Here is a 27483-nt window from a genome sequence, read left to right on the forward strand (position 1 = left end):
TTTTTTCCAAAAAATAAAAAGGGAAACTCTTAATAATAAATTGCTCCATCACCCTATATATGCTTCTAAACTCCCGTACCTACTTTCTGTTTGTACATATCGATTACTTGGAAAAGATTACTAATAAAAATCTATATATAATCAATAATTACGAGGAATTGGGTGGAGTGATTAGTGAGTTTAATCTTCTGATTTAATTTTTATAGTCCGCATCTAAGTAATAGGTTCTGAATATATACATTAAATGCGAAAATACAGCCTTAAAATTAATGTGAAGGGTGAAATAGTTAAAAGGCACATATCCACTTCAAAGTCAATTGAAAATAATAATTAGTAGCAAACAGTGATCCACAAGCCAGAGTTGAAACTTCAGGACAGCCTCTAATTGGACTCTTCCAGTGACTATATCCAAATTACTGTAATAAATTGGTTGGTATTTATTTTCCTATAAGGAGTAAATAGAAAAAGTAGCTAATTTAAGGACAACAACAATGATAAAATGTCACTTTGCTGTGACAGGGGTAAAAATCATTGTTGCCATGATACTGGCCTCCTACAAAATTCAAATTGGACCACCTTTTTACTCAGCTTATCGACGTAGACAAGAATATTAAACTCAAAAAAATAAAGAAAAGTCCACGTCATTCAATGTCCACATGACAACTGCCACCTGTAAAAGAAAAGAAAACCATAATCTGCAAGCCTATATTATATAACACACTTAACCCATCTTTCTAGTTAACTCGAACCACATCAACCAGTTAACTTTGATTTCTTCTACTTCCACCACGCCACTCAAATCCTTCCTCTATATATATCCCACTCTCCTCTCTCTCTCTTCCCTCTGCTTCTATACTAGAGCCCTTCTTTTCTTTATTTTTTTGTTTTTTGGTTTACGCTCACTCTCTCTAGAGACATATCTGAAACCAGTAATAGTTGTTGCTTGCAGACCTAAGCCTCTGTCGCAGCAGAGCATTTCTCTTTAGTTAGTTAGTTAACGGTTTCTTTTCTTCTTTTCCCATTTTGCCCTTCCATCCATCCATCCCAATGATTACCGGGAAGGATCTCTACACCGTTCTAACAGCGGTGGTTCCGCTCTATGTCGCCATGATCTTAGCCTATGGCTCTGTACGGTGGTGGAAAATATTCAGCCCTGACCAGTGTTCCGGTATCAACCGGTTCGTTGCCATTTTTGCTGTTCCACTTTTGTCCTTTCACTTCATCTCAACTAATAATCCTTACGAGATGAATTTGAGGTTTATCGCCGCCGATACTCTTCAGAAGATTATAATGCTAGTGGCCCTTGGTCTCTGGACTAATCTTACTAAAAATGGAAGTTTGGAATGGATGATTACTATTTTCTCATTGTCAACACTGCCTAATACTCTTGTCATGGGCATCCCTTTGTTAATCGCTATGTATGATAAGTACGCCGGTAGCCTTATGGTTCAAGTTGTGGTATTGCAGTGTATTATTTGGTACACGCTTTTGCTGTTCCTTTTTGAGTACAGAGGTGCTAAAATGTTGATTATGGAGCAATTTCCTGAAACTGCTGCTTCCATTGTGTCGTTTAAAGTGGATTCTGATGTTGTCTCTTTAGATGGAAGAGATTTCTTGGAAACTGATGCTGAAATTGGTAACGATGGGAAGTTACATGTTACTGTAAGGAAGTCTAATGCTTCCAGGAGATCTCTAGGCCCTGGTTCTTTTTCTGGATTGACTCCTCGTCCTTCCAATCTTACTGGTGCTGAGATTTATAGTTTGAGTTCGTCGCGAAATCCTACTCCAAGAGGGTCGAACTTTAACACCTCTGATTTCTATAATATGATGGGTGTGCAAGGATTTCCTGGCGGTAGGCTATCGAATTTCGGTCCGGCTGATTTGTACTCAGTACAATCTTCTAGAGGTCCTACTCCTCGTTCATCCAATTTTGAAGAAAATTGTGCTCCAATGGCTACAATTTCTTCTCCTAGATTCGGATTTTATCCTGCACAGACTGTGCCTACGTCTTATCCAGCGCCGAATCCGGAGTTTTCTTCTACCAAAAACACCAAGAATCAGCAACAGCAGGAGCAGCAGCAACCACTACAGCAACAACAGCAGCAGCAGAATCAGAATAACAAAACAAACCATGATGCTAAAGAGCTGCATATGTTTGTATGGAGCTCTAGTGCGTCTCCCGTCTCTGATGTATTTGGCGGGAATGATTTCGGAGCGGCGCAGCAATCTGGCCGGTCTGATCAGGGTGCCAAAGAGATCAGGATGTTAGTTGCTGATCACCCACAGAATGGGGAAACAAAAGGTATAAATTTCTTTCAACTTTTTAATTTTTTCTTAAAAAAAAAAAGGTAAATTGCAGTACTCCAGTACTAATTGGTAGCTAAAGCTTATTGGCGTGTAATTTTCGACTTTCAATTTAATAATGAAATAAATTAAGCATTTCATTCTTTTGATTATCTTAGTCTAAAAATCGACTTTATTTTGGTTTGTAATGTGAAAGCAATTGCACATGCTGGAGATTTTCCTGGTGAGGACTTTAGTTTTGCTGGTAAAGGTGATGGAGAAGATGATGAGAGAGAAAAAGATGGACCCACTGGACTTAATAAACTGGGGTCCAGCTCAACCGCCGAACTCCACCCAAAAGTAGTCGGAGCACCAGAAACCGGTGTCAACAAACAAATGCCACCGGCTAGTGTGATGACTCGTCTGATATTGATAATGGTTTGGCGCAAACTAATTAGGAACCCAAACACATACTCCAGTCTTATTGGCCTGGTTTGGTCTTTAATTGCTTTTCGGTGAGTGAATTAGTATATAAAATTGACATTATCCGTATGAGAATAGTAAAAATATAGATTTGACTATGACTGATTTTTTTGTTTTTCTTTTGGGTTGTTACTGATTTATTGCAGTTGGGATGTGGCTATGCCTGCAATAATAAAGCAGTCAATCTGTATACTGTCAGATGCTGGTCTTGGAATGGCTATGTTCAGCTTAGGTAAGTGGCACTATAATTCTTCTACTAATTTTAAATTTGAATCCCAGAATTACATTAAGGTTAGATAATTAATGCAATTAAAGAACACATGTAACATGTAACTGACGATGTCGAGTTTTTGCCAAGTTAGTTGATTAGGATTTACAATCTAATAACAAGAAGTAAAATAAGCATGTCAATTATGAAATATGAGAAGAAATGAAGTCAAGTGTGGCAATTTTTAGACCACAGCATAGTCTGGAAGGGTATCAATAAGGTTGGTACGCGGTGATGGCTACATTGTGTAAAGTTAAGTTTATGAAATTCACAGCTCATAGCCATCCAATTCTTTTGTGATCATCTAAAGAAATAAAAGTGGGGTTGGGTCTATGTGGACTATAAAATGGATTGACCACCCGACACATGGGACCGGTTTCCTTTGCGGTCCAGGGTCGGTGGGGATCAGTTGTGATAGCTCCCTATTTCGGCTTGTTTCAATGAAGATTGTTGAAATTGGGAATTTTATTCATAAAATATATAAACTGGGACGGGAACACTGACTTGCTGTTATTATGGTGAAAAATGAAGGTCTTTTTATGGCGTTACAACCGAAGATAATTGCATGTGGGAACTCAGTAGCTGCATTTGCAATGGCTGTCCGATTCCTTACTGGTCCTGCAGTGATGGCTGCAGCTTCAATCGCTGTTGGCCTGCGTGGTACCCTCCTCCGCATCGCTATTGTTCAGGTGGAAGTCACTTTCACATTAACTATTCGACTATCTTTTCATATAGTTAAAGTTGATTATACGCCCACTTTTGTTTTTTGTTTTTTGTTTTTTGGTTCATTAGACTCAAGTAATTAATTAGCATGTTTTTCTGTTATGTAACAGGCTGCACTACCACAAGGAATTGTTCCATTTGTGTTTGCTAAAGAGTACAATGTCCATCCAGCCATTCTTAGCACTGCGTAAGTAAAATAATAAGCTAAGTTACAACTCGATTTGTGATTCTGTCTCATTAGAGTTAAAACAATAACCATATGATTACTTGTTGATTTTTATGTTTTCTCAGGGTTATCTTTGGGATGTTGATAGCTTTGCCAATTACTCTTGTCTACTACATCCTTCTTGGATTGTGATGAGCAGGAACGAAGAGGATTTTGATTGCTGATGATCATAGTGTGTCACACATGGCATATAGACCTGCATTGACTGCAGCAGAAAAAAAAAATTATATATATATATATATGTGTGTGTGTTGGTAGTAGAGGAGGATTATCCGGCATAAAAGAAGAAGATTGCCAATAGAAAGAAATTTGCCAAATGGTTCCAAGATTCTTGGAGCTAAAAAAAATGTTTTCTTTTAGATTAGTTGAATGCCCTGATATAAGGATCATGCAGCCATTAAGAGCCAAGGTTTGTTCGAGTTTCTATAATAAGGGTTTTGAAAAGGAGCAAAAGAATTGAAGGCCATTTTGCGCAAGGGGAGACATGAAAGAGGAAAACAGGGCTCATATATATAAAAAGAAGAGGAGCATCATGTATATCTCTATCTTTCATTCTCTTCATTTTGATCAATTAGTGCATGTAAAGTCCGATTTCAATTCGTCACTTCTGCTGCAAAACGACAGTGAGAAAAATATTAATGAATTGGAAGAATGATATGAAGAGCGGGAGGGAAAGAAAAACGGGGTTTTCTTTTTTCTCTTTTGGGTACTTTTTTAGTTTTTTTTTGGGGGGGCTGATAGTGTTTGCTTTTGAATGTCCGTAGATCCGGCAATTATTTGCGTTTGTCGTCTTTCCTTTGGTTTGTAATTGAAATTTAGGATATTTATGATCAAAACAGGGAAGATCATTAGTCATTAAATTATTCATCATCTTGTTAATACAAAGTTAGTGATGTAATTTTCTTAAAGAAAAAGACATGTAAAATGTTCTGCATGTCTCTCTCCCCCTAATAAGTAGTAATATCTAACGCTTATCTTTGTTCTTTTCTATTCTATTCCATTTTTATTGGCCCCTGAACTGGCCATCCAACTCTTTCAATCAATCAAGGATATATATATATATATGTACACATGCATATAAGTATGGAGAAAAAGTTGATAGGTAAAGGGGCAAAGAATTCTTTGAAAGCACAATTTTCTTTTTTCTTTCTTAGTTAGTGGGTTTTTTTTGTACTCTTGCCTAAAAATCCTTTTTACTTTTTAGGGGCCCTTTTTGAGGGGAGGGAAGCAGCTATTAGGAGATTGAAAATGCAATGTAAGATACGAATGTAGAAAGATAAAAGAGGTCAAAAGCAGCTAAGCTAACCCTTTGCTTTTGCCTTGTTTTTTCCTTTCATTGCTTTTGGCTTTTGATGCGCCCCACAGTCCTACCCTACCTTTTTCTCTTATTTCCTTTATTTCTTTTCTTTACATAGCCAACGATTCGTCATTCTCCCTAGCTACGGTTGGTGCATTAGTCAATAATTTCAATTCCTTGTTCAATTACTAGCTTTTTTTTTTTGGTAATGAAAATGATGGCACGTGATTTATCTCACATTTACATCTCATTCATTCATCATTTACGTCACAACTCACAAGGTATAGCCTCAAAAAGCTGTTTGTTTGTTCTGTGATATCTACCTGCCTTCAACCCCAAACCATCTTTCCACATTAACTCCGTGAACTGATGAGATGATACCCAGTTTTAATTATGTTAATCTTTATCTACACTACATTTACATATTACCTAATACGTCTGTTACATTTTGACATTATATAATTTATATAATTAATAATATATAAATAAACATACGATTAAATTCAATAATAATTTTGTTAATTACATCAACGGTTCCATCATTCTTACAGCATCAAATAGAAATAAATAATTTTAAAACTACCACTAGTTTTTTACTGCAAGTAATAGATGAATTTACTTTTAAATTTAACTTTCAGTTTGGATTGTTAGTTTTATTTTCTATAGTTTACAGACTATATCTGAGAATGTACCGCTTAAACTAGATATAATTAATTAAATTAATATTATATAATACGTATGAATGAGTTTACTTTTAAATTCATGTCCTTCACACTATATACAAATAGACTTATATAAAATCTATAAACTCTAGCCGGCTCTTTTTTTTTTTTTAATTCTTTGTTGAAGTTTTATCTTTTGATCCACCATCAGTTATTTTTCGATCGGCGGTAGTTCCTTTTTTATTATTAATTAGTTTTAATAAATAAATATTAGTATTTTTTGAGGAGTTTTACGATCATCCATTATATAAATGTTAAGTATTTTTTCTATAAGAGTGGTGAAAAAAAAAATTAAGTCTGACTTTCACACAATCGAGCTCGTCAAAAGATATCTACAAAATCAATATGTGGCTTAGCACCATCGAGTTGAGCGTTCCTTCCGCAGAATTACAATTTACTGCTTCATCAACACGATTAATGATTGTTATAAGTAGATTTATTTATTTATATTTCTTAATGTTTGATATTTATTTTCATTTTTTATATTAAAATATATTTATTAATTCTCATTAATAGAATATTCATATTTTCTTTAAAAAAAAAATGGACTTTCTAATCCCCCAACCTTCACTGTCATGGACATCAGGAAGCTGAGCTCAAGTCTTAGTCAATCTCTATTTACTGTAATTCCTAGAACGGGCAACAAATTGGGTCATTAGTTAGCTAGAACCCATTTATATGACAATCTGCTTGGCTAAGAGAGAAATTCTGTAGGTTAATGTCTATCGTCAAAAGCAAAATGAAGGGGGAGAAACGGCACCTGGTATAGATTAGTAGTGAGAGAAGATATAAAATTGTGTGCTTAAGAATTTTAACTAATAGAAAGTCTAAATGAATCCAACCAAATGTTGACACATAGCACCAACATTCTCATCAAACGGATAAACCATTTAGTAGTAATCTATTGTCAACCCCGAGATTTGATTTATGTGGGTTGTAGCATTAGAAGGAGACATACGCTCCACAAAGTTTGCTTTGAAATTCTAACCTCATCGCTTATGAATGTCACCCCCCCCAAACCAAAGTAGTAAAAGACCTTACCCATAATTTAGTTAACTAATTAGTTAGTATTAATTAAGGGGCATTAAAAACTACTACGAGTTAAGGAAGATGAGACCAACATGCCCAAGAGAGAAAGTGATGGGTCTTAATAAGGAGAGACAGGCAGTCACCACGGCTAGTACCTTCTCACGTGGTATTGTAGGAAGATTGAAACAAAATGGCTCTTAGCCCCACGTGTTTCGATTTCAACCTCAAAATTTTTACATGCTACTAGTAGATAGAAGTTTTTGATTATAGTGCTCAAAATTTGAGCCATCTCTATATATATAAAAGAAAAGATAAAAATAAAAAAGAATTGTTGGACCATGCCCTGGTGCATTGATAAGTTTCTTTTGGCTGGGGCAATTGGCATTGAAAACTTAATTAATTAATGATAGATTGCTTTTTAGTAACTGAGTCAAACATCAGTCTTGATTTACACGTACAACTTAAACACCCTGAAAAGGATAGAGCTTTGTCTCTTACTATTTCTCTCAACACAATCCCCAACTAAGAAGCTTCTCCTTTACCTTCCCCATAATATATATCACACAATCACATAGAATCCAGTGTCCATTGATTTGGGCTTTTGCATACTTAGTTAAAAACGAAAATCTTGAGATTTAGTTATTAATTAAAAAAAAAGAAAGTTTAGAAGTAGCTGTTCAAATATCAAAACCACTGTTACCACCTTTTATGGGAAGTTTATATGTGGGTGGGTACTTCAAATTAAGTACTTAAATTTAGGAATCTTAAATCATGAGATTGGATACATATTATAAAAACTTATATCATTCTTATAAATAAAATTCTATTTGGACACTGAACGTCAGTAATAATAATATCATTATTATTATTATGGTAATTTCTTTTATATTATTTGATGTATTACTATAACATTCACACAAAATTTATAATAATCTAAGCTTATAACTTAGGAATAAATACTCGTTCTCATAATTACAATAATGTTGAAGTATTGCCTGTAGCATTTTCCAATTTCTAATAGACCGTTCTCCTAGTGGGCATATTTGGAGGTATCTCAAATGCTTCATTATAATGGGCCCTGGCATAATAATTACATAAAAGAAAAGGTATAGAATAGGCCCATAACAAAATCTAAGTGGAGATATGAGCCTATCAGATCGAAATGCATGGCCATTTTCAGTACGCAATTTTCATGGACCACTTGGCAATTACCTTAAGCACCAAAATATTCATAACTGATTTTCAGCTTTTGTTGTTTCTTTTCTTTCCTTCAAAAGACAGTCAGTTGATATTCAGTTTTCTTTTACTATTAATGAGGAGCTAATGGATAGTTTTCTTTATTTTCCTTCAAAAAAAAATAAAAAATTCTTCTTACTTTATTCTCTTCCATATACTAAAAGAATTTCCATTATATTATTTTATATTTAATCACGACATAGAAAAATCCAATACATATCCATGAATAATTTCTGCTTCGGGAAAGCTTGCATGGCCACTGAAGTTATATTCCTTTCCTATGGATTTGAAAAGCATGTCTTATAATCGGTCGGTGCATTATGAATAGATTTCAAAAGTACCTCGAAGGAATGTGTTAAGGAATAACCCAGCTTTATATTGCACTTGCCTATTCTTTGGCCTCTAACTAAAGTGACTGTCGAACATTGATTGTGGATTTCACTCTTCCCTGCTATATCTAACTTGTTTATAATATTACAGGTGAGAATCTCACTCTTCCCAAAATTCTTTATGCTATTTGTCATCTCTAAGTTGATAAACGGATACATGGGCATTAATTTAATTGCTCTGAACTGATCTTGTTAATATGAGCCCCAGAGACACCATATGAAGGTCCCTCTTACATACCCATGCATTCATTAACATTTTGAAATTAAGGGCGATGTTCGTTACGAGCTCAATTGCCCAAGTTTATAACCAATTGAGACATTGAAGTGGTCGATTATACAGATCAAATAAGCCAGTCTGAGTTGGCCATGATCTGATTATGGGTCCCTACCCTTACTGCATAGGAGGTTCCTGCCTAGATTAATTGATACATGTATTAAATAACAAAGTATTGGTGGCTTTTGCTGGAATTCCAGGAAAAAGCAAGAGATTTTGGAGGGCCGGGGGTGTTTATCAGAACATTTATACCTTTTAGCATAATAAGAGCAATATATTCTCGAATCAGTTAGCAATTGCTATTCTTATATATATCAATCAATGCCTCTATCTCATTAAATTATCCAAGTAAAAATAATAATGACCATCGATTTTTGTCCGACAAATAAGCCTTCACGTGATCAAATAAATATTATATAGACAGCCATATATAATATAATGAAATTGATCTTGCGTGGCACCACCTTGACATGGACAGCTAGGCATGATCATAGCAAGTCTACGCACACGTGGCCTGAACATATTGGTGGGTCCAAGCTCATGTGGATGCCCATACTGCCATACCTCGTTCATGTGGTGTTAGGGTTAAGAAAATAGTGATTGAAGCCAAACATATAGAGGCAGAGAGTGTGTGTGTGTGTATGTATTATTGCAAGCTGGCTTTGGGTAGGAAATAGAGAGAAAGGAAAGTTGGAGAGGATAGGATCCAACTAAGGTAGGGACCGGTGAGAATGACCGTATGGCCAGGGCTAAGGACTTTTGTAGTTACTTATCTAGTTCTTTTCTTAGAATACAAGGACATGAATTGGACCCCAATTTTTTTTGACACATTCGGGGTCCTACATTTTTGTTCAGTCTGCAGTACTCAGCAAGAATATGCGAATGTTTATGCAGAGATGGTAAATTAATGGAAAGCCTGAAAGATTTTGTCCCCTCAATGTTCAGAAAAAGTCCGTTGCTCTTCAATCAAAATATAAATATATATAGTTTTTCTTCTTTTCTGAGTCATTGTTGCAGGAACATCAGTCATTTACTGGGAAAACTTTTTGGAAATTTATTGGTACAGGCGTGCTATTGTCAATCCCACATAATGGGATAAGGTGCTGAATGAGAGTATTCACTTATCTACAACAACGCCTAACTGTGTTCTTTTTAATGGTTGAGGAAATTCTGGAATTTTATTTGCATGCCTGTTAAATTTATTTGAATTCAGTGTTTGGCTGCCGTGAAATCATGAGGAAGTGGGTCAGAGTTATAAGTCTTTGTTTCTGTTATTATTATCTTGTAGATTTAAAAGAATATAAATGGAAACTAAATACTAAAAACGATCAAATTTAACTTTTGATAGTCCATTCTTTTGATGAGATTTTAAATTCTTAGGAATTTTATATGTTTTGATTTTTTTAATTCTTAAAGTTTTAATTTTTGTTATTCACATTTACTCGATAATTTAGTTAGGTAACTTCATAATTATTTTTGAAATTAGAATTTTATCTCTTAAATTTTGAAAGAGATTATTAAATATGCTTCAAATTTCATAATTATTTTTGCTATTAGAAATATATCTCTTAAATTTTAAAGAAAAATATGATAGTGTTTATTCAAATATAATAGATTATGTTTATAAATATTTTAATTTAAATTTTTATCGTAAAACTTTCAAAACCAACAAACTATTATTAAATTTTCTTTACGATTCTAATTTTATGAAAAGAACACACCCAATTGGTATTATCATTCGACCACATAATCAATAATATTCAATTTACAGGAATATGTTCATCCAACTTCATATATATATATATAGTAGCATGCATATGCATGTGAATAGAAAATAAATGGACTGGTAACAAGATCATAAAATTTCGTGAATTACCTTATTAGAATAGAAAAGAAATGGAAAAGATGATAACATTTTAGGACCATATTATTTACATTGTGATGGGCACAATAATGAAAAAGAGATCATGAGTGTAGGGCTAATGAAAGTTAGCATATGGGTGGCTATGGTGGTGTCCTCGTGTGCGTGGCTTCATTCTCCTTAATTTGTTAATGGGCCCATTTCACGCTTTTAATTTTGGTAGCTTTACGTCAAGTACTCAAAAATTCCTTACAAAATATTAATTATGTTGATATAAGAGGGATGAAATTGACCAATTGCGACTCATTTCTTGCATTTTACCCGTAATTTTATTTTAAACTTATATTTATATATATATATTTAAATGAAATATGTTGAACTTCGAATTCAATGCCCAACTCGTGTTATTGGACAAGATAATTCCGCCATTTCTTCTTTTTGAATATGCGTGTTTTTGTCATTAAGGAATTAAATTTGATGCAAGTGGGGCTTGGACCGAAAAATGAAAAACATCAGTTAAGCCGTGGTTGAGATGAGAATAAATACATGCAAACAAAAATTAATCAAGACATTGAGATTGAAAGATAGAAATGTCATGATCTTTGTAAGCTAAACCACAGACATAAGCTATATATAGCTGGACCAGCAACAATGACTGGGGACCATTTAAAAAAAAAAAAAAAAGAGGGATAGTTTGAGTCTTGTGAGATGGACAAGGCACGAAAATGGTTCCTTTTACAAACCATGCCATGTTAAGGCAAGCAAATTTAGCGATGCATCTTATAAAAGAAAAAAAAAAAAAAAAGCCTCTTTCTTCTTCTTTTTCTTTCTCTCTGCCCTTTTTGAATTCGCCCTCTTAAAAGCTAAAAGCTTCTTGTTGAGCTTCTTGAATCTAGACTAATAGAAGAAAAATTGGGTGGTGCTCAGTATTGATGTGAGGCTTTCTTGGGCTTCTTTTTGGGATAATTTTTGACCGAATTATTGGATGGTGTAATGGGTTTTTGGCCTATAGTTGATTCTTCTTCCCCTTTTAGGCCACAAGGAAAGTCCTGATGGCCCAACACTCTCATGATAAGCCACTGCTCATGTATTAGGTGACTTTATAGTTTCTTTTAAAAACTTTGCCCAATTAAGATTAAAATGATGAAGAGAATCATGCCCCCGTCGCATTAAGTTTAGTGGTATATGTAGAAAGGCAAAACCTTCATTTTGATTGGATAGTAAGTGAGATCTACATTTAAATGACTATCTATGCATGTTTGCTATATGCAGTAAAATATAGTAAAAAGAGTTGTATAGAAGGCATGACATGCACATGGGGAAGGCCAGATCATGTACGCAAGTCGTCGGCCCAATTAGGGCCCACAAATGTTGTGATTCCAAAGTGACTCCATTATGTTTCTGTCAATGGTGGGTCCTTAGTCATTGGCGTTAGGATATCCTCTCTCTCTCTCTCTCTCTCTCTCTCTCTCTCTCTCTCTCTCTCCTTTGCTATTTGGTCCCCATCCCTTCCAAAAGGTTAATGCGTTTAAAAGAAAAAAAGTTAAATGCATAATTATCCCCAGAATAATATGCGACTTTATAATTGAATTCTTAAACTTCATTATGATTCAATTAGAGCTTTTATTTTTAGTTTATTGAAGCTTTCAACTAATTTTTATTTGGCGTGTCTGTCTCATTTATTACTCAAGTGATGCGACGATTAGAAATGATAATAGAGGAAATAAAAAATAAAAATCATTAGTCATTATTATTTTGTTGTTTTATGATGATGGTGAATTCATAATTTTATTCGTATGAATTTCATGAAAAGAATAAAATTTACCATCTCCACCTCCGCAAAAATCTTCGTTCCTTATTTTTTGAAAGTTTTATTTATAATAGTTTTTAAAATTTATTAGATTAAAATGATAATTAATTAATAATAGATTACTATATAATTATATATGTTAAGAAGTAATATATATTATATAATATTGGATCCTTGTGGGACTAGGGATGGAGATCTTACACTCCCCGTCCCTATCTCTGTGAGCAATTTCTTTAAAGATTCTCTACCCCATTGGGAGTACATGTGTGCATAGAACGAGAACTTCCCATCCCACTGTCATCCTTAGGTATTAGGTTTGGAACACATGAGATACATTTATTATATATATATAATATGTTTGGTTATATTAACAATAAGAATTCAATTTGAGTATTCGTTATTATTAGTTACTTGGTAAAAATTGACATGAATATTTCACAAATCAATGTTTTTATTTCTATTTTAAATGCCTTATTTTAATTTTTGCTCGAGGACTAACAAAACTAAGTTTGATGAAATTTAATAAATCAATCATTGTCCTAGTATTTAACTGTGTTTTTCTACCTTCATTATTGTTCTTTTATCGTAGAATTATATTATTTTTAGATGGTCTTTATTGTTCTACAAATACATTAATCTAGAGAGCTTATCTAGAGCAAAACATGCCTAGATTGGACATAAAAAGACAGTTGAAATGATACATGAACCAAAATTGATGAAACTAACTCAAATTCTTTCATTAACTGAATTGATGGTTTAAATTTGGATTTTATTTTATTATTGATTTCCAGTTTTACTTTTGAATTTTTACTTGGAGAACTATCAAATTTCAGTTAATTCACCAAAATAACACATCTAATATATATTTGTATATATTTATAGTAAATAAATCTAACCCATGGTTAGATTTTTAATCAATTAACAGGTGTTTAACCATCGACTAACTGATTTTCGGATATTAGTTAATCGGTTCACAATCGATTAACCGACTACTATTTTTAATTTTTTTATTAACTAAAAACTAACAAATACTGATAATCTTTTCTTATAATCGTTTGGTTTTTAGTCAATAAAAATATAGAAATCAAACTAAATGGTGAATCTTTGTAGGCCCATAAATCAATTAACCAAACTATGAACATCCTGGCTTGAATAGACTAGAGCACAAAATCCAGGGATCTAATTCAATAAAAAGTGAAGTTTAAGGACCTAAATATGAAATATATAAAACCCAGAGGCCCAATGATGCATTTAGCATTTAAGAAATAAGCTTATCTGAGAGAAGTCCAGTTGCCATCTAGTCCATGTTCTTCCCGGGAAGGAGATGGAGAATTCTGGGGCTTGGGCCTAGATGAAAAGCAAAACTAAGTCCCCATTTTAGTATAAACTAAGTTTAAGGCTTGTTACTGAGCCGAACTTGGGAAGATGGTTGAATATTGATTTTGATGTTCCCTATGCCCACAAACATGTAGCCTGCCTAATAATAAAAGCTTGAGGTTTGAATTTGAATTCTAGAAATTCTTGCTTAGGATTATTCTGCAAATTCAATTATAGATTGTCCCAAAGAGCATGTTATACTATGAACACATTGTACATCTATATATGAAGGGTGGATTGTGAAAAATCGTTTGACAAGTTGCTCTATAGTTTTTAACCTTTTGACACGAATTCTCCCTTTCTTTTATGCTTTCTTAGCATTTAAATAAATTAATCTTTAGTACACCTCAATTTTTAACCTCTCATTTCTTCACAAATCATGTTTTGTATTCTTTTAAATATCCATTTATTTTTCTTACTCATTTTACACTTTTCGCCCACTATATGTACAAACCACATAGATTAAAAACTAACAATGCAAACAGAATACTTAATAAAAATGCTATATTTTATTATATAATTAATTTGATCTATGAATAACGTGGTAGATTGATTTTATTTAAGAATCTCTCACCGCATAAGTACGGGAAAATAACTTATTGAATCACAATTATGCAAATTGCAAATTTGTATTAGTTTATAGTTACATTTTTGAATAACTTTCTTCGAGTCCTTAAGAATGAAATGGTAAGGGGCAAAAGGAGAAAAGGGATATTTTCTTCTTGTATCATCTATTTAATCTTTAAAAGCTTCCCGAGAATTTGAAGTAAAACATGAAAATTGGTTCCTGAGGCCATCCTATGACACGAGGGAAGAAAGAACTGTTAAGTTGAAGCTGAGAGGTGGTGTTGGCAAGATCTGAATGGTAGGAAATTGTCAAAAGATTCAGCGCAAAGGGTGTTGCTATAAATAAACAAATAATGAATTTTCTAAAGTTTTTCTTGCATGGACAAGCATTTACTCATTTGTCTAAATTGTACAACTTCTCAACACACGTATCCTGTCATTTTGGACCAAGCCAAGTGTCAGCATGCCTCATTTCCCTAAATGGTGTAGAACCACAAACTTGTGGCAGTAATTTCAGTTCCAAGGGAGGGATTGCTAGTTTTCAGTTAGAGCTTGAATGTGTTATAAGTAGCATTTGAGTAGCTCTATCCATCCACGCATCTATCTCTTATTCTTTTTCTTTTTTTAATCTGGTTTCATATAATTTCCTTCCTAGACACAAACACCAAATCTCTCTGCACACAGGAGAAATAAAAGTAAATATGTCTGGAGAAAATCATGTCAGAAGCTTGGAAGAGGGGCAATGCAGCGACTTTGTTCCTCCAAATAATAGCAAATCTGATTTTTGTTCTTCAAATGCAACAGTTCAACTCCTTCAGAAGGCAAACAATCTATTGCTATTTACTTTCTGTTTTTCCCCATTTTTCCGTTCATTATATTCTAAATGAATATTACATGAAGAAGAAACTAGCAAGTAAAATGGAATCAATAGTTAGGTGGATCTTAAAATATATATATAAAAAGAATCAATAATTTTACTAATATGTGATACATTGGCTTGGTACCCTCGATGTTAATAATTTTACTAATATGTGCATCTCTTTTTCTCTAATAGTTGATCGCTGAGACAATAGGGACATATTTGGTAATATTTTGCGGGTGCGGATCAGTCGCTGTGAATAAGATATATGGTTCGGTCACCTTTCCAGGAATTTGTGTAGTTTGGGGTCTAATTGTGATGGTTATGGTTTACTCTGTTGGTCATATCTCTGGTGCACATTTCAATCCTGCAGTTACCATCACTTTCGCCATTTTTCGACAGTTTCCTTACAAACAGGCAAGTCTTTCTATCACATTGATCCTTTTATTTGCACCAAACTAAAATCTGCTAGATATTGCAAATCAAAATCCTTTTCTACTTCTTTCTTTTCTTTTTTGGTTTTATTAATTTGGAACCGTAACCCGATAGTATTGAGTAAAAGTGCAACAATAACGAGCCGAGTTCTGAAATAATATATAGAGATTTATATACTTTCAGGTGCCGATATACATTGTTGCACAAGTTGTTGGATCACTTCTTGCTAGTGGTACTTTATACTATATATTCAGTGTGACAGATGAGGCATTCTTTGGGACAGTACCAGTAGGACCTCCTATGCGTTCTTTTGTTTTAGAAATAATTATCTCCTTCCTCTTAATGTTCGTTATTTCTGGCGTGGCTACAGACAATAGAGCAGTGAGTATAAATTTATTTATCCTATCTCGATCACTATATGCAGTATCTTATCTCAATAAGGAACTAAATTATTTAACTCGTTGCAGATAGGAGAATTAGCAGGAATTGCTGTTGGAATGACAATTATGTTAAATGTCTTCATTGCTGGGTGGGTACATTCTGCTAATCTAATAACTTTTTTTTTTCTTTGTAATCATAGATTAATTCCAAAAGTTTTCTAAGAGCTTACACTTCACAAATGCAGGCCTGTATCTGGGGCATCCATGAATCCTGCTAGAACCTTGGGGCCTGCCATTGTCATGCGAACATATAAAGGAATTTGGGTTTATATGGCTGGTCCTGTCATTGGTGCCATTCTCGGAGGATTTGCTTATAATTTGATTAGGTTTACAGATAAACCTTTGCGCGAAATTACCAAGAGCAGCTCATTTATGAAGAGCTTTAGGGGTTAAAAATGGTTGTTCGTTGTACCATCTTGTAATATCATTACAAGTATACCAAGCTTGTTAGATTTATACGATTGACTGAATTTAAAATTCTAGCAATTTCTCACATGCGCCAAGGTTGTGTTGTCCTGGGATCCTTGTGCTGTTTACCATCATTAACATAAATCCTGATGCAAAGAAAGTAAGTAGAAGATTCAGATCTCCAAGTGATATTGTTTTCTTGCAGCAGACTTTCTAAAATTTATGATCACTTTCATTGGATGCTTGTGGTCATAAATGTGGATCTCCTTAACGATATATATGGTACATAAAGGACTCATCACATGCTCCCATCCATGAATATAATAACACCCAGGAAAGTATACATAAAACCAAAAATGTTGTGACACACATGGCGTCACATGCAACAAATACTAACAGAAATATCACATGGCTTGCCAAATGTGAAACTGCCCATCTCCCCTGGCCGGTTTTGAAACGTGACCCTCTTAAAAACAATTTCAGGAATTTGCTTTATGTAATACAGAAGATCAAGAATTCGGTTTTCACTTATGGAAACATTATTCTAGTAGTAAACTGATAATATTTGTCTTGCAATTCAAGAAATCCACACTATTTAAACATAATAGTTAACAATCTCTCGATTCCTTTCGTTTAAAGATTTTCAATCTAAATAAAATGAAATTATAAATTAGGTAGCACCATTGATAATGACCGATGGTCCATAGTCCATAGTCCATCCCTTCCCTTGCCAAACGAAAATTTCACAACAACCTGAAGCCCACCTCTGTTGTTTCTATTCATGCTTGCATACTTTTATAGTTACAACCATGGATGCTTCCAGCTGATGTAGATCTCTTACCAGAAGAAATAGCCATACATATTATAATGTATGTTTCTTGAAGGGAACATCACATGGGTGGGGTCATCTCTCTCATTTTGCATCATTTGTTATTAATCCTATAGCTAGAAAGTGGCTTATATTATGGCAGCATTATTGATATGAGATCATTATATACAAAATATGAAGTGCAGCAGGTGAGAAAGATTAAATTAGATATGACTTATTTAAATCAGGTAGGAATCGTATGGATGTATGATTTTATTTATTTATTTATTTTTTTGCTGGTTTGGCAAAGGAGGAGTGGGGACTGGCTATAAGCTTATCTAATTTATTGTTGATGCTCAATGTTCTTTTGCAAATTGCAATGCTAACTCTAACAATTCTTGTACCTCTCTTTGTAGGCCCTGCACTGCTGACCTTTCCTCTCCATTCTTCTAAACTTTTTAGTCAACAAAACTCGGCTTCTTCTTCTTCTTCACATGGGACGTTTATGTCCACTAAGGAATTGAGGGGATAAATTAATTTCCTTTTCACAGAATTTCAGAAAACAATACAATGGTAATATTAGTCAATGGCATCATTTCTTTTGATGAAAAAAAATAAAAATGAAATCCATTAATTTGAAGACAAAAGTCTTACATCATTAGTACAATATTAGAAAACAATTTTTGTCGCATAGCATAGTTGGTGAATAGAAAAGTAAATATAATATAGTAATTATACCTTTAATAACAACAAATCATAATCAAGAGTGATGCCTTATTGTGCCTAATTAAGGGGCCAAGTCTCCTTCATTTTTATGAGAAAGAAAAACTATATAATAGTATTAATATATAGAGATTCTAATTTGTTTCTCCCAAAACTATTAGTTGCTGCTTGTAAAAATATGTAATAGTATTAATAATATTATAAAATGATATTCTTAATTTTATCTCTTCTAATTTTACTTGATCAATGACAATTTTAATTATAATATTATTACAATTTATTATTGACTTATTTTAAAATTTCAATGTTATTAATAATAAAATTTTAAAAATTTTCTCTTTTTATTGTTTGTTTTATTTGGTACACTAATTTAAGAGAAAGATGGAAAATTAGAAAAAATTAATGTAGTAAAATATATTTTCCTATTCATTTCCTTACTCATGATCGAACTAAACATTTTATTTTTTTATTTTACTTTTTATCCACTTATTATTGTACTAAATATCTATTAATTTTAAAATGTTAAAGATATCACGTCAAATCAGCATGAAGTGAGATAAAGAAATAAACCATATATAACGTTACTTTTTTTTTTTTTATATATATAAAAAGAAAGAGATAAATAATTTAAAAAAAAATATATATATATCTGTTATATTTTCTTTTTCCAACTACACCTCAAATGGTTACTTGTGAACTTTAGAAATTGGTCCGGCGGCACCGAGCGGGTGGCAGGGAACAACGAGACATGCACGTGCATTGGGATAGGGTTGAAGTTTGTTCCTATTTTACAATGTAAGATTCATGGACCCCTTTGATCTAACGGCCGTAATCATTGCATAAATTAATCAACGTTTCATCATGCATGCTTAAAGTTTTGGGGTCCCACACTTGTAAGATTAATATCAGATGAAGTTTTATATAATTATTATATCTTCTCTTGTGGGGGTTCACTTCTCCTTTCAGCTAAAAAGAAATAATAAATTAAAATTTAAGTGGTCTAAAAAGCGAGTCCACCAACTCAAAATTGATTTTTTACCAAACACTCCATTAACATTACTCATTTAAATAATATATACTTTCTCTTTTCTTCCTTTCGGATAATGCTCAAAATTAATGTATTGGTTCTTTTTTTTTTATTTCTTTTATTTACACCATTAATGCAAATAAAAATATCTAAATTTAAAAGGTTAAAATCCAAATAACATTATAATTATCTTCAATCGCAATTTTTCTCTAGAGATAATAAATGCTTGAAATGAATAAAATAATCTATCACGTATGTTTTTATACACAAACTAAATATAAAGAAATTGTTCTACTTATTTAATTCAAACATTATTTGATATTTAACTTAAATGAAATAGTACTGCTATATCAGTTAAATATATGAAATTAAATTGCCGACAGTTATACTTTTTCCTTAAAAAGAAAATTAAATCTTTGACGCTGAAATTGCAATATTTCTCTGTGAGAAAAGAAAATACTATTTTTCCTTTTCCTAAAAATTAATATTTTTGACTATATTTCATTTTCACATTAATTGGACTTACGGCCCTCTTTGACTGGCATTATTTTTCTTTGTATTAGATAATTTAGTGGATAATTCGGCCTAAATGACTGTTAATCCACATTTTTACCCCACCAGAAGAAAAGTCAACAGATTACCAATCCACACGTGGCGAAACCCTACTGCTCTAACTCAAAGCTCGCCGTTTGACCAGATACCGCCGACAGGTTCGATAAATCAATTCCGCTATAGAAGCCATTGATCTCAGATGCAAAATTGACGATTTACTAACGGAGGACGGACGGAGAAGCAGCAGAAGGAGAAGAATAAGAAGAAAGAATAACAGTTACAGTATCCTATCAGAACAAGACAAAAATAAAAATTACAAACAAAAAAAGGAGGAGGAAAAAGCTGCAAAGCACATGACTTGCTTAGAAGCTTTCATTAATATTTCATTTTTCCTGAAAAGAAAAGAGAGAAAAATTGCCATTTGGATTATAGTCACTCATTTTTAGACTCCACAGTACAGAAAAGTTAATGATTTTATTTAAAGAATCAAGAAAGAGATCTCTTCTCTGTTTATTGAGATAGAGAGAGAGAGAGAGAGAGAGAGAGTGTGTGTGTGTGTGTGTGTGTGTGAAATCTGCAAAAGGAAGTGTTTGGTTGGTGTTTGGCATTTACTCTTAAAACACGCGATTCCTTTCTTCGTGTCTCTCTGTCTCTCTTTGTTCATAAATTAGGAAACTGTTTCTTTCTTTAATTCGATTTGGTGAGAGATCCGCGTGGTGGCATTTTGTGAAACTTTAGTGGCAAATCTCGAAGGTATTCTCTTATGTTTCCATCTCCGCATCTGCAAATGCGTCTTTAAGGTATTTTTGATTATTGGCAGTTACACTGAAATTTAATAAAACTTCATGTTTGTAAGAATGGTTATTTTTGTTTTAGCAGGTGATTGAAGGGTTGTTCCGGTGATTCATTTTGAGGTAATTATGGCGGGAGAGTTTGAAGAACCTTATAGCATTAGCTTTCAGGTATGTTTATCATTACCATCAATCATTATTATTTTTATCATTATCGTTATTATTTTCACTTTCTGTACTTAAGGTTCTAAATTAGGACATTTCTATGTTTTCATGATTAAGTTTGATTAAGTTAAATTTTATAGTGGAAATGACTAAGTTATTAATGATGCTTTACTATTATTATAACTAACAAATAGTAATAATCCTTCTAAACCAAATCTGTGATCTACAGTAGTACCATCTTGTCAGGATAAAGATTCACAGAACATAAACTTCTGGGATGTGTGCGCCTGCGCGGTTTTTCTTTTTTCTTTTTTGGTTGTATAAAGCTCCTTTCTTCTTGCTTTATACAATAATTAGTTGTTTTATTTTTGAAACTGAAGGGACCTTTGCCGGTGATTCTGATATAGATTTCTGGATTTCTCCCCTAATTCCTAATATGTTTAATCTGATTGTGCTTTCAAAAAGTTTCTACCTTTTCTTATCTTGGGCTTCTTGTCATTTTATTAAAAGTATGACTTCCATAGACATATATCAATTTGCCAAATACAACGATGTAAGATTTAGCTAAAGTTTGCTTGCTTGCTTGAAAATTGTAATGTCTTGCTGTATGCTATGGTTACCTGTTCAGTTGTCAACTTCTTAACATCACTCATTTGAATTGGGCAGACAGATTCTTTGCACTCTGGCTCTATATCATTTGGTAGATTTGAAAGTGAAAACTTGTCCTGGGAAAGAAGATCATCTTTCTCACACAATAGATATCTTGAAGAGGTTGAGAAATACTCAAAACCAGGATCAGTTACTGAGAAGAAGGCTTATTTTGAAGCCCATTTCAAGAAGAAGGGTATGCGGCTCCCAGGTTCATTTGAGGGCCAAACTGGGGGAGAATACCGCAGTGATAATGATGTGTTTGAAAACATTGGCCACAAAGATGAAGAAGATATGAATGGGAGTAGCAATTATGACCAGTTTGATGACGGTGTGCTTGAGAATCTGGAGTATACAGAATTTGACGACCAATATGAGGGAGGTCAGTTTGCTCATGCAAATGATGCCAGCAGCCAGTATGCTCACTTTGATGAGAGCCCTGAAAGTTCTGAATATCGTGGAGAATGTGAACTAATGGCATGCGAAAGAGAAGGTGCTGGTATTTTATCATCTGAATCTCAGAGGGAAGGTGCTCTGGTCAAAGCTAATGTTTTGGTAGAAGGTGTACTTGAAAACATTATACATCTGGAAGGGCATGAAAATGAGACTGGATTTGAAAGCATTGATATTCCAGAGATGGGAATAAAAGAGCACCTTGATAATGACAGTGCTGCTAGTTCGGACAAATCACCTAGGCCAATTGACCCATCACCAGAAAGCAAAACATCTGGGATTGATACAACTATTGCAGTAAATCAGCATACTCTTTCTCCAAAGGTTTGGACATATATCGTATATATGATTCCATGCTAGTTAAAGAAGAAAAGAAAGACTACGTAATTAATGACTACTGAAAGCACAAAAAGTAATAATATATTTATATCTGGTTATTTAGTTATAGTCTTGCATATGGGATGTATACGCCATCCCTTTTCTATTTTCACAAACTGGCTTTGTATTTACTCAGTGTTTTTCTTACTCCAGTTGGTAGCTACAATGGGAAGTAAACATGTGAAGCCCAAATTGAAGTCTCAAGTTAATGTTAATCAAGTCCAGAAAGGAAATTGTAATGATTCATTAAAAACATTTGCAAAGAAGCAGACTAGAGGGGAAAGTGAAAGAGAGAGTCCGCTGAGAATGAAATCAGAAAAGCACTCACCTCAAGCTGCCATTCCAACTAGACGTGTGCTGCCTAGAACTCCTAAAGGAGAGGTAACTATCCCCAGGCAATACTCTAGATGCATCAAGCAAACATTTTGAAGTTGATTCCGTGTCTCAGTATCAAATATGCTTTGTTTTTGTGCTCAGGATTCTGAAAGTTGTACTTCAAGATCAAGTCTTGCAAACAAAAGGTACTTACTTTCTATATCTCAAATTACAGTCTGGATTTGCATTGGTTGTATCCTTTTCTGAAACTTCTTATATTGCCAGTGAAAAAGAACCAAAGCCAAAAAAAGGAGTTGAATCTCAAACTTATGGATCAAGGAAAGTTGAGCCTCGAGTGCACCAGAGCATAAACAGGTAAATTAGATACATCATTTCTTTGTTTGATTATATTTATGTGCTGACTTCTGAATTTAAATATGGAGAGATTATATTGCAGAGTTAAGCAGACTGTTAGCTCAGCTAAGCCAGATACAAGGACATTTACTGCAGCTTTCAGTTTCAAGAGTGATGAACGAGCAGAAAGGAGGAAAGAGGCAAGTTAGCTTGCTATTATTATATAGCATTCTTAAAGTTTAGGATCAATCTGATTGCTTACTCCTATCTTCTTGCGACTATTTAGTTCTACATGAAGTTGGAAGAGAAACTGCATGCTAAGGAGGCGGAGATGAATCAGATTCAAGCAAAAACACAAGTATGCCAAATCTTCCAGTAACTCTAATTTGTTATTGTCACTAATGTGGAATTAAATAAATTGTTTTGTAACACATTTCATTATGCCAAAAGAAGATTGGTACAACTTGACACTTCAAAAAGGTAGGAAAAAGGTTATAATGGATTAAATAGCATCCGCTCAGAACCAGTTTTTATAATGGATTCCATTGTTGCAGGAAAAGACAGAGGCTGAGATTAAACAACTCCGAAAAAGCCTTAATTTTAAAGCAATGCCTATGCCTTCTTTCTATCATACTACTGCTGTATCTCCAGCATCCATTGGAAATAAGGTATGTTCTTTTGGCTTGGTTTCAATACATCCATTTTTCACAGTGAAGTATGTGGTAAGCCTAAGTCAGTAATTCTTGCTTATATTAGATGTATATACAGCACTGAATAGGTAAGTGACACATATACCTAAGTGTTTTACACTTACGCATTAAGTGATTGATACATACTTGCAGACTTGACTTGTAGGCGTTTCTATTAGTACATTCACCTATATGCTATTGTAGTTGCTTAGATAAACTATTGGGCTTCTTTTCTTTTTTTTGTGTGTGTGATACAAGTAGTTGTTATTACGTTCAGAATGACTTATTCTGCATGCAACTAATTTCTGCTCAAAACATTTTTTAGCATACTAAAAAATTTTGCTCCTAATCTGATAGAGTCGATAGAAAACAAGTGTCCGACTTGCAAGGGGTTTCTTGTTGATCATAGAAATGAGAGATCAAGCAGGAAAAAGTAATAGGAAAGAAATGAATTTGTGAATATATATGTAATGAAGGATTGGCTAGGAGTTTTTCTTGATTGATGCAAACCATAAGACAATATTTGTTTTCAGAGATTTTGATGATGTATTTTAGAAATTTATAGATTTTGTCAAAATCTGTCATTTTGTTAAAAGAGATCGGGATAAAATCCATGAATTTTTTAAAATCCTTCTCCCATCTAAAATATTCAAAATGAAAAATTCTGAAAACTACAGAAGACGTGGGTTTTGTAAAATCCCTCATTTTAATCAATGAGGAATTACTAAAACTTTTTATTTATTTCGTAAATATCTTTAGATCTGTTGATTTGATGTGCATACCAAAGAAGAGAGCATGAACAAATCTTGGAGTTAAAACTTATTAAAATTTTAAGTTCTGAAAATTTATGGTTCTAAAATCTTACTTCAGTGAAGCTTAAATTTTGCTGAATTTTAATAGGTGCCATTTCTCATCAGTTTCTAGAAACTGCCAATACTCTGATATGTTGCTTTTGCTAAGATTCCAAAGATACTTATGTTTCTTAGACTATGAAAATGGGCTTTTTGAGGGTGTAAATTTTAGGGTAAGTATCATCTGGAGCTCTCATGCATAATAATTCTTTCTGTTATTTGGGAGCTTGATGGGAGTATTTATCTATTTAAGGAGACTTGTTGAGACTAAATTCATCTTAATGAAGAAATGTTTTCTTAAGCATTATAATGGGAAAATCAATACTAACAATTCAACGATACTTTAGATAAAAGGTCGCCTGCCCTTGTTAATTGTTACGATATCTCATAGTTTAGACGCTAAAACCTTAACATTGCCTTTGTCAGCCTCTATACTACATTTCCTATGTGATATCTCTTGTTTGTCCTAAGCTTAATAACTTCTTCAGTTATGTTACTTCTACACTATATTTTGGCAGAAATGTAGTCAACCATTTGCTACTTGTGTCTCAGGCTACATCATCTAAAACTAAACCAGCTAAAATACAACAGAAGTCAACAAGTCCAGGGAGCGGAGCTGCTACAAGATCACAATTGCTTCCCAAGGCAGGAACTGGCCATGCTGTCTCTGCTGGTGAACCTGTGAAAACAATAGGTGGTACTGTCTCCTTGGCAAAAGCTGAGAGCCATGCAACGGAGACTTCTGAGGCTGGTGAAACTCTGCCACTGAACAACAGCACCCCCCACCCAGAAGCTGTAATGAAAAATGGTGAAAGTAGCAGGGATGCCGAGAAGGATAAGTATAGTTATCTGGAAAGACATCGACCGTCTGAGAATGGCACAGTGTTGAAAGACCAGAGGGCTGAGGGCAAGCCAAAAATAGGAAACCGAAGAAATAGCAGCCAGATGGTGAGGAAAAGTAATAAAGGTGTTGGAATTGGCAGCAATTCTGGAATGGGTCGTGTTGCTGTAGGTGTAGCCTCCTGAGGTGAATTATGTTCTCCATTGAAAGATGCAACCACGTTTACCTGTGATGACGAAGTTTTGAATGTTTGACACAGTTATATGAGCAGAAGCGCGAATAGAATGGTGGTATGATTGGGCAATGTCCAAAATATGCTCTAGCAGGACAAAAATTACGGACGCCTTGCACTGAACCGTGTGGATATAACATTTCCCTTGTGTCGTTGCTCGGCACTTATATGTGCAGTAAGAACTGTGCTATGTAGCTAGCATCAATAATAATAATAATAATAGGAATCATTTTAGTGAACTTGAAGGTTGTCTTGGCATGCGCAGGAATCAATTCCAGTGAACTATTTATTATCCTATATTGAACTGTATGGTTAGGTATGATTTTTGTCGAGCATATGGATTTGGACTTAAAAGAGTGCGAAATTTCAATTTAAAGTTTATGTAATTATCATACAGTGAGCAACTAAAAACCAAATAATTCTGATTTTATTTATCAAATTGAAATATTAAATATAACTAAACCGAACTGAACTGAACATTTTTTATTAGATTGATTAATTTGAGTTTTCTGAAATTCTTATATTTTTTATAATTTAAACTATAAATATTTTAATTGAATCTGTTATAAACTGAAATTTTTGAATAAAAATCAAATTGAACTGAAGTATTATTCGGTTTGTTTATTATTAATCTAATTTTTTTTTTTAAATAATCAAATCAAATTTATTTAAATTTTTAATTCCGGTTCGGTTTTAGTGAGCCAGTCACGTAAATAAGCTTGGTATAAACGTTATTAGATTCCTAGGTGACTGCATGCTGTTCGCCTGCACTTTCAGAGTGGGAAACCAAGGATAATTTGATTGTTGCTATCATTATTTTAGCGGAAATGGCTTGTTTTTACTTTTTTTTTTCTTTTATGGGACATGCATATAATTAATTAATTAATTAATTAATCCATTTAAACTAAAATCAGGTGTTGTATTTCGACTAATTGAATTTTACTATTAGTCTAAAGACGAACTTTTACATCCGAGAAATCACTTCTTAAATACTGATTATATAAATTAAATTTTGAGTGATAAGAACAAGGAACAGGTTACAGAAGTAACCAATCAGACAGGGACCAGTGGACCTTTAGTGTAAAGATTGGTTCTTCAGTTACAAAAAACAGCCGGGCGCCTGTTTCAATGCGCAGAAAGGGAACTCGGAAACATTTCTTGACATAAGCAATATGGAATATTTTGTCGGAAAGTTGTTAAGAAGAAATGTCAGATTCCCGAGGATAATGCTCTGAATATGAGCTTGTTAATCTCATGTTGGCTCAGCTCAGTGTATAGTTTTAATAAGTCATCGTTTGACCAATTAATTCTCATCTTGCTGTCTTCTGGGTTTCGCTTCATTTTGCCTATTAAATCTTCTCTTAAGGATTAGCTCAACAGCAGAAGCAAAAAAAATTTATTTGAAATAGACTTTCATTCTTTTTCTAAAAGTCAGATTAATATAACATTAATGCGCGGGGGATGGATGGATACCTCACTCCAGCTCTCACTCTCATATGAGCTGGGTTTTCCATGTCTTTATATGCATTAAATTAAATGTTGTATTGGGTTAAAATTCATTAAATTTATAAAATTTATTATAAATTTAAATTTTATATATTTTAAAATAAAATAAAAACTAATTCAAAATTATATGTATTTAAATTTATATAAAATTAATTATAGCTAAAAATCAATCTAATAAAATAAAATAATTTCATGTAGAGAATCCGCCTTCTTCCTTTCAAAATGGTATCATCAATATGGTAAAGAAAAAAAAAAGGTGTCGCCAAAGGTTAAACAGGTCCATTATTTGACATGGGAAAATTCCCCTTGTTAGTTACTTATACCTGGAGAGGCAATAATAGTGGGATAATAGAAATTTTATTTTATTAAGTACAAAATAGTTTTAAGTAAGCTCTATTTAAATAAACAGTAAATATTTTATTAAAAATATTCTAGATTAATTATTTTAACAGTATGATGACAT

The 27483-nt window shown here is 33.4% G+C and overlaps 3 protein-coding genes across 6 annotated transcripts; all 3 read left to right on the top strand.

Annotated features, from left to right (window-relative positions):
- Window positions 1-765: 765 nt before the first annotated feature.
- LOC8258189 (auxin efflux carrier component 3) lies at window positions 766-4957 on the top strand. The gene is made up of 6 exons (XM_002525972.4): window positions 766-2302; window positions 2501-2798; window positions 2913-2998; window positions 3566-3723; window positions 3868-3944; window positions 4049-4957. Exons 1-6 carry the CDS (start codon window positions 1048-1050, stop codon window positions 4113-4115), a joined length of 1941 nt encoding a protein of 646 aa, XP_002526018.2. The 5' UTR covers window positions 766-1047; the 3' UTR covers window positions 4116-4957.
- Window positions 4958-15074: 10117 nt separating this feature from the next.
- On the top strand, window positions 15075-16774 carry LOC8258188 (probable aquaporin NIP-type). 2 transcript variants are annotated; one of them, XM_015723484.3, is made up of 5 exons: window positions 15075-15366; window positions 15600-15821; window positions 16023-16220; window positions 16307-16368; window positions 16465-16774. In XM_015723484.3, exons 1-5 carry the CDS (start codon window positions 15247-15249, stop codon window positions 16670-16672), a joined length of 810 nt encoding a protein of 269 aa, XP_015578970.2. In that variant the 5' UTR covers window positions 15075-15246; the 3' UTR covers window positions 16673-16774. The 2 variants fall into 2 exon arrangements, with proteins under 2 accessions (XP_015578970.2, XP_048230578.1); XM_048374621.1 differs by having other exon boundaries at window positions 15359-15475.
- A 3198-nt stretch (window positions 16775-19972) lies between these two features.
- LOC8258187 (protein WVD2-like 7) lies at window positions 19973-25753 on the top strand. 3 transcript variants are annotated; one of them, XM_048374405.1, is made up of 10 exons: window positions 19973-20597; window positions 20674-20759; window positions 21420-22178; window positions 22386-22613; window positions 22710-22753; window positions 22833-22922; window positions 23005-23101; window positions 23188-23259; window positions 23456-23569; window positions 24994-25753. In XM_048374405.1, exons 2-10 carry the CDS (start codon window positions 20718-20720, stop codon window positions 25465-25467), a joined length of 1920 nt encoding a protein of 639 aa, XP_048230362.1. In that variant the 5' UTR covers window positions 19973-20597; window positions 20674-20717; the 3' UTR covers window positions 25468-25753. The 3 variants fall into 3 exon arrangements, with proteins under 3 accessions (XP_048230362.1, XP_015578976.2, XP_002526016.2); XM_015723490.3 differs by having other exon boundaries at window positions 19973-20550; window positions 20677-20759; XM_002525970.4 differs by having other exon boundaries at window positions 19974-20597; window positions 20677-20759.
- The last annotated feature ends 1730 nt before the right edge of the window (window positions 25754-27483 follow it).

This window comes from Ricinus communis, chromosome 5 (genome assembly GCF_019578655.1).
Source record: "Ricinus communis isolate WT05 ecotype wild-type chromosome 5, ASM1957865v1, whole genome shotgun sequence".
In the NCBI taxonomy this organism is placed as follows: domain Eukaryota; kingdom Viridiplantae; phylum Streptophyta; class Magnoliopsida; order Malpighiales; family Euphorbiaceae; genus Ricinus; species Ricinus communis.